General features: G+C 45.4%; 1 protein-coding gene across 2 annotated transcripts in view; it reads left to right on the forward strand.

The window, feature by feature from the left end:
• Positions 1 to 2216: 2216 nt before the first annotated feature.
• GSTZ1 (glutathione S-transferase zeta 1) overlaps positions 2217 to 7886 on the forward strand; it is a 7070-nt gene continuing 1400 nt past the window's right edge. Inside the window, exons 1-8 of one of the 2 annotated variants that reach the window (XM_010013388.1) lie at positions 2217 to 2242; positions 2783 to 2834; positions 3547 to 3614; positions 4455 to 4535; positions 5009 to 5134; positions 5669 to 5744; positions 6488 to 6540; positions 7759 to 7808. In XM_010013388.1, the coding sequence (XP_010011690.1) occupies positions 2228 to 2242; positions 2783 to 2834; positions 3547 to 3614; positions 4455 to 4535; positions 5009 to 5134; positions 5669 to 5744; positions 6488 to 6540; positions 7759 to 7808 (521 nt within the window). In that variant the 5' untranslated portion in view covers positions 2217 to 2227. The remainder of the gene's footprint in view (positions 2243 to 2782; positions 2835 to 3546; positions 3615 to 4454; positions 4536 to 5008; positions 5135 to 5668; positions 5745 to 6487; positions 6541 to 7758; positions 7809 to 7886) is intronic. The other variant, XM_010013397.1, reaches the window with a different exon arrangement.

Below are 7886 nucleotides of genomic sequence, written 5' to 3' on the forward strand. Positions count from 1 at the left end.
GTGACCGCGAGGACTGCACCGCCGTGCTCGGCGTCTGTAAAAACAGGTTCGCGCGGCCGCGGCCTGCACCCAAATGCCTGTCTCAATGGAGAGCAAGGAATTTGGCCCCACGCTAAATAAGTCTAATGCTTTTCAAAGCAGTGGTGGTGGCTACTTACCATAGTAAGTTGAGCTGTTAACGCCTGCTGCAGGGATACAGAAAGTTTAGGAGCGAGCCCACTCCTGCTTATGCCTTTCCGTTTTAACCCAGCATAATACAAGCAATGCCTTTCAGACACTGAGGTTTCCCCTCTGCAAGCCTCCAAGGAGCAGTTTGCTCTCTTGTGTCTCAAGAAACAGGTGAAAGACTGCGTTTCCAAGTGCATCTTGAATATAGCCTGGAAAGAGCTGGTATCCAGAAACCGAACTAAAGCACAGGCTTGGAAACCTGAGAGCTCCACACACAAAGTTAAGGGTGTCTCTTCTATCTTCCTCATCAGTGAAATGCATTTCCCATATTTTTACTCTGGATTGGGATTTAAGCCCAGGGTTTACTCATTGCACCACTGATACTGGACAGGAAAGCAGAATCAAACCAGAAATCTTAGCAGACATCAAGCAAATGTCCTGCTATCTTCCTGGTTCCAACCAGTCTAACATGCAGTTTAAGGATATTGTACTCCGTGGGGTTGTAAGTGGAGATAATTCTTCCCCACTACTTTGCTGGCCTGTGCTCAGCTCTTCCTCCAAGGAAGACTAAATAAAATGTCACTCTCTCTCAGTGGACCTGTTCACTGATAACAAAACACTGTCTGCCTGTAGTCTTTCCTTAGCTGATGGTTCTGCTTGTAGTCTGCCCTTCTGCAGGGAGCAAAACAGCATAAACTTAAGTGATCACTCTAGGCCCTGGCCTCTGGAGACACAGTTCCCAGCTAAGGGGTGGGTTGTTTTCCATGTTCTTTTGGGTGAGATTCCCCCAGGGCCTTGAAATTATAAAGCAAAGCAATTAGCTTAGCACAATTTAGCACAGGCTGCAAAAACAACAACTGTAAGAGAGGATCAGGATAAATGTCTTTGCCAGCAGAGAGGCCGGAGTCCAAAACAGATGTGGTGAAGGACATGAATTTCTGAGCTAAAAAATCAGCGGGGTCCCCAGGGAAAACAAAAATAGCATGTCATGAACGCTCTATGTTTCCCTTTTGATGTTATAGTTTCTGTTTCTCTCGCTGCAACCCAGCAGGCTGGACATTGAAAATCAAAAGCATAGCTAAGATTTCTAATGACCTGATTCAAGAAGCAGAGAATTAAAGAAAATAAGTAAATGCTTTGTATATGAAAGTGTTGCCAATACTGGCATCACTTCCCTCCTCATTTAGAAGCCATTTCTCCAGGAAACTTTGACTACAGTAATTTAGTCAAATGCGTATCTCATTTAAAGTTGTTTGAACCGGTCTACGCTGATGCTGTAAAAGAAGCATCAAGTTTACAGAGGACTGGAGCATAGAGATCATCAGGGTGTGTCTGGTTTTCTGTTGACAGATTGTCAGTGGGCATATCCCTGCCTTTTTCTGCCTTGCTGTCAGTCTCTGGTATCATTTCTATGCATTTTGGGAGGGTGGAGGTACAGGGAAAAAATTTCCTGTGTGGAAAGAAAAGACAGCTTTCTGTTTTGCACAAAGTTGGCCTGGGAGCAGAGTAGCAGCCTCTCCCAGACCTGCAATGTAGAAAACCATCTGCATCTGCTGGTACTAGTGGGAGGAGGGCTACAGGAGGACCCTAAGAGACCCCACTGCAAAGGCAGCCCCTGTTCAGAGAGCTGGCAGTGGTTCCCTAGTGAAACAGAAATTCTACATGTGGCTTTGGTTTCCTTGTTATGTTGTTCCTCAGGGCTATCTCTGTGCTCTGGCAACTGCTGAGAGCTTGACAGGCTCTCTAGATACCTTATTTATTGCTGGACAAACAGCAAGGGAGATAAGGATGGTTCCTAAATGTGCTTCCAACCTCAGAGCTGGTTAATGGTTCTGATACCAGGGCTGGGCTGCAGCACAACACGCAGGGATGTGGATGCAGCTGACTGCTGTCGCTCAGGGTTGAATCTGACTGGCTGGTTTTAGTGTTCTGGGCGCAGATTTGTGAGCATAGTCCTTTCTCATTGGCTTTATGAGATACCTTCCCCCATCCCCACTCAGTTAAAAGGGAAAGTGAAGGGGTTGGTTTTATTTCCTGGAGTAGATTGCACACACTGACCATGGCATCTGAAAAGGTGAGAACTTGGACAGGGTGAAAGTGTCTGGGAAAGCTGCCTCAATGGTACAGTTCAGGTAGAGATGAATTGTCTGCCTTCTCAGCCTTCATCTAAAACAGCACAAGCTCTTCTTTGGAAAGAGGCCTGGCCCTGCCCTCAATGGCTGGAAAAGCTATTTCATGCCATGCAGACACCCAGTGCAGGTGCTTGTCACAATCTGTGGGGAATTTGTTTCAAAGATCTAAGATGGGATAGAAGTCAGCAACATCCAGTAGGGACAAAGAGGGAAGCTTTGTACGAGAGAATTCTAAGGACACTTGTGCACTGCTGGAGACATCAGGTGCAACTAAATATTCAGAGGGCTAGTATGAAAGACAGTGATATTACCTGTACACCCAAAACAGGAACAATCACTTTCAGAAAGGAGCCTTCTCTCCCCCTAGCGTTGCTCTTCTCTGTCTTACAGTTCTTGAAATGCCTTCTGTTCATGCATTGTTCTCCTGACAATACTAGGGTGTTCTCACCAAATAACCACTCTATCTCTCTTTCTCTTCTCAGCCAATACTTTATAGCTATTTCCGAAGTTCCTGCTCTTGGAGAGTGAGAATCGGTAAGATCTAGTGTTCATCTCTCTTCTGTTGTCTTGGTGTTTTTGCACTATCCCCCCCTTCACTAATCTGATTAATCGATCACTTATTGAGAGAACAGCAAACATGAACCTGGAACAGTGAGGCACTTTTCCCAATGGGAGGGAAGAGAATATCACACTTTACCTGGAGCAGGGGGAAAGGAGAACAGACAGGAGGGCTTTGCTCAGCCTGCAGCTAGTTAAGAGGGAAATACTCCTTTTGTAAAACCAATGTGATGCAGATGGCAGTTTCTTCCACATTTTCTAGAGGGGCCCTACACTTTGCTTTTACAGAGATACTGCCTTAGACTCTGGTCTTGAAATTATAGAGCAAGGTCTTGATTGCTGAGCAGGCCTGCAAATGGTCCCTACTTGTACTGAGACAATCTTAAGCAAGGTTTTGCAAGTGAGCACAGAGCTGTAAGCCAAATCAGGACAGGCTGTGCTGCAAAGAGTGGCAAAGCTTATGTTGGAAAATGCACTTTTTATCAGTACTGATCTTTAGTGCTTTGGTCCGTTATTTGCCAGAGCACTATCTTCTCAGTGGACTGAGGCTGCCTTTCTTGAGGGATAGGGTCTTTTTTTGTTCTAATGCCATTCTTTCTTCAAGTGGGGATGGCAGCATTTCCCTGAGCCATTATCAATGAAACTGGTCTTTGTGCCTGTCTGAAGCTGTACACTCTGCTCTCCCTAGCGCTGGCTCTGAAAGGGATTTCCTATGACCTGGTGCCAGTGAACCTCCTCAAGGATGGGGGGCAGCAGGTAAGGATACATCTACCATTGCTTTCTCCAGGGGTACTAAACTTGTGGATCATGAGAAGAGTTGTGATTAGCGCTAGAAAGTTCACAGACGAAGTCACTGAATTCCTCACCACTTCTCTGTAATTAATAGTTGCTTTCAGGCAGTATTTCCTGGCATGCAGGACAGAGGGAGAAGATGACTGCAGGACACTAAAGGTTTTTAACTCTTAAACATCTGTGACTTAATTTCATAAGGCTTAAGGTCCTTTGCTCCTGCTTAGCGTGGTATAACTGAATGTCTCTGGTACACAGACTTCAGAGAAGCTGTACTGCAATTTAAAGAAGATTCAACCTCATTCAGTTAGCACCAGAAAGTGTGTGTGTGGCAGGGGGTGTGTGTCCAAAAGATGCTGAATGACAGCAAGGGGCTGCAAAGGGCCTACCAAAGGAAGGGGTGAGTTGCCAGAAGAGCTCTTCACTGAGAACTTATTCAGGGGGCCATAGTGGGGTGTTGTGCATGTAGCAGTACCACCAGCTCGATGTACCAGTATGGACTAAGATGGAGTTGGAGCACTAGAACAGTAATAGTGAAACTCCTGCAGTACATACTGGGCTTGTATCAACAGTTTACCAAGAGGTAAGGCAGCCTGGCCCTTATGCAGATCCCTGAGCCTCAGTGAGAGTTTGCTGTAGGCTAATAGTACAGCTAATAGTACTGCAAATATTAGTAGTGAGGTAGAGAGAAAAGCCAGGTTAAAAAAAAAAAAAGAAATACAAAAAATAGTAACTAGATTGGTTTAGGGGAAGAAAACAAGGAAAAAGAATTTCTTGTTGCAGTAATCTCAGGTTTTGTTTCCACAGTTTTCTGCTGAATTCAAGACAGTGAATCCAATGCAGCAAGTCCCAGCCTTGAAAATTGATGGCATCACCCTTTCTCAGTCGGTGAGTTACCAGCTACATCCCTGTTAACCATTCACTCCAGTCTGCTGCCTGGTCTGGAGGGGATGGCTCTGCCCCATCTTTTCCCGCCACACTCTCGTTTGTGCACTGGAAAGGAGGTGGGATTTATGATAAACAAACCCACCTGGGGACAGAAATAGCACATAGATTGCTGGGAAACTGCCGTCAGTGATGTAAGCTCAATTCAGCTTTGATTCGTAACTCTACTCTTCACTGAGCACTTTGTAGTCTGACTTAGATGGCCAGGCCAGGTTTGGCTGAAGTTACAGCTGGGCTAAATGACAAAAAGGTCCCAAGTGGACATCACAAGAGATATTCTGTTGCTTGGATCAGTAACAAACTTCATGCAAAAGCTGTTGTATTCCCCTGGCTCAGTAACTCTTTCCGAGGTATTCAGGATGTGAACTTTTCCTTGGCTCTCCACTAACCTCCTCTTATCTCTTTGTTCATTACAGCTAGCTATAATTCATTACCTAGAAGACACCCATCCTAACCCCAGGCTCCTCCCCCAAGATCCGAAGAAGAGAGCTCAAGTCAGAATGATTGCGGATCACATTGTCTCCGGCATTCAGCCACTCCAGGTATTGCCTTGTTGTATCCATGCAAATGAAGAAAACAGGATGGGTTTCCAGGAGTCTGCAGGATCTCTGAAAAGTTCAGTATCTTTAAATTGTTGCCAGCCAGTAGTGTGGCAGACCTTAAGACTTTGTGTTGGCAGATGAAATCTCCGCTTAGCCTCTGCTTGGTCTGCCAGTGGCAGCAATACAGTTACTTCCTACGAAGAAAATCCTGTAGTACCCCAGGGTTCTTTCCAGAAACAGCTGAATCCATATGGTTTTACTGCTGGATCTAGGATGTTTTAGGAAGAAGGCAACTGACCAACCGAAAGGTCAGAGGCAAAGGGATAGATACCCTGGCAGCTGTTACAGAAAGACAGTTCCAGAGGTACAGGATTCATGATTCGGTGAGGGTGAGGTCAGGGCTGACCCAGCAGGCTGAACTCAGGCTGGGGGTTCAGACTTCACAACTCATCTCTCCTCTCCTCCACTGGATGAGGCAATGGGCAAGATCCTGCTAGCAGCAGTCAGTCAAACCTTGATTGCTTATCTTTGCAGAACCTGAATGTCCTGAAACAAATAGGGGAGAAAAAAACTGAATGGGCTCAAAATTGCATCGCATCTGGCTTTCAAGGCAAGTCCCACATCCAAAATTATCAGCATTTCAACTGACCCTTCAAAACGCTGCACTGCTGGGGTCCTACTTTCCTCTACAAGCAGAGCAACAGATCTCCCTGGGCTGGTGCATTGAGGTCCTGCCCTGCTGGCAGAGACAGCACTCTTCCTGCCCAGAGTCCCTTCTTAAGGACTCGTAGTTCTTCATGCTCTCAGAGGAAAGATACTATCCACAGGGTGCTTCCACTGCTGCACGTGGAAGAAGGCAAGTCTGGGGTCATCCTGTACACCACAGCAGCTGATTGACTCTGAAGCTGACAGCACTTCTCCTTTCCATCCAGCTGCTCCCAAACTAGTGCCTTTTGCTTAGAAGTTCTATCAATCTATATTTATATGCTTTTGTAATCAGACAAAAGGCATCTGATGGCAAACTCCTACAGAATCTAGCAAGTAGCACAGTATTTTTTTACTCTCCTGGGAGAAATAGGGTGCTTTTTGTTTCCTCAAAACCCTTTCCCACATGTGCTGCAGTGGCAGGCCCATCTTCTCTTCTGGACAGACACAAACTGATCCTGAAGACTCCCATAACTATGTTGTTATAAGATTTCTGTTCCTTTTAGATTCTGTCCCAAATTGCCCATTTTTCATACTCAGCTTAGGATCAAAATGCTTTTGTTTATAATGCCCAGTCTGAAAGGTCTTTGGTGTCCCTTTCAAATGAGTTTCCAATGTCTCACTCCAGTGTACCACCTTTCTTGACAGCACTCGAGCAGATTCTGCAGCACACTGCTGGGCGCTACTGTGTGGGGGATGAAGTAAGTATCTGAGCAAACATTGTATACCACTAGAGAACTGAAACCCCGAGTATATATTCCATAAAATAAGAAAGGAAATTAGTTGTGGAGACACAGCACAACCCTATCCTGTGCCTTTAGTTGCATGTGGTGCTTTCACCATAAGAAAAAGCTGCATGGATCCTACTTAGGCCATTACTGACTTGCAAATAGTTATGGAGATGTTTACTTGTCCCTGCCTGTAACCTGCTGATGGCCAGATTCTGCAGCTGTATCTAGGATCTGACTCCTACTAAAGGATGGGGAAACAGATTGTATATATTTCATCTGTAAGACATTTGGAGTTCAAAGCGTCCTGTCACAGGGGCAAAGCTTGGCTTAAGAAACACAGGTTCCTTTCTGCTCTGTGGAACCTTTAACGAAGTTGTACTATATTTTTCTGCGTTGTCTGACCAATTTTAACATGGTCAGCTTTCAGAGCGCTCACATACAAGCTGTTCTGACCCTTACCAAGTTAAAGGCCACTCAGGCCTCTTCCATTTAGTAGTCCTGTTTGGTAGGCAATTGGAACTTCTGTATAACACCTGAGGAAAAAAAAAAGGAAGGGTCCTGCAATACCCTGTGGTGCAGAGGATTGTCTAATAGGAGCATTATGGAACTGGAGCTTGTGAAAGGCACCCAGGGCTTTGTGACATGGGGATTGGGGTGAGGGCAGCTGCCTCTGTGCAGATAAGCAGTTAGTTGTATTGTCCTTGAGTCTTCTTTTCAGATTGTGAGTCCCTGAACCTGTCTCTAAAGGCCCTATCACATATTATGTCTTGACATTGGCACAAGCTGCCTGATACTTCTGCAATGCAAACAAGCAAAATTTACTCATCTTTTCCCAGCCATGCAAACTTTGCCCTCCTTCCATCACCTCCCTCTGCAGCTTGCCAGCAGACTTGTTTGCTCAGAGGCAGTTGCCGTAGAAGCATTGTGTCCTTGAGGTTGTCATGATCAGCTGGTAAATAGGAAGTTCCCTAAAGGCTAATGGCTTTTTCTACTAGTGACTGTTATGCAGTTTCTTTCCTTGTACCACTGTCATGTTATTAATGCTGGATTAAAGAATAAGGTTGTCATGACAACTCCTCTATGCTGGCTAATAACATAATTTCTATCCAGCTCTCAAAGCCTGCTACCACAGTGTTGAATGATGGGACAGGCTCATACTCTGACACCTTTTCTCTGCTACATTTACAGGTTTCCATGGCTGATCTGTGCTTGGTGCCTCAAGTTTCCAATGCTGAAAGGTAAGAAAGGCTAAGCTTGAGGAACTCTTCAAGGGCACCTACTCCTTGTGCTGGGCTGTCAGAGTTTACCTTCTGCTG

This window comes from Nestor notabilis, unplaced genomic scaffold (genome assembly GCF_000696875.1).
Source record: "Nestor notabilis isolate BGI_N333 unplaced genomic scaffold, ASM69687v1 scaffold27380, whole genome shotgun sequence".
Classification (NCBI taxonomy): domain Eukaryota; kingdom Metazoa; phylum Chordata; class Aves; order Psittaciformes; family Psittacidae; genus Nestor; species Nestor notabilis.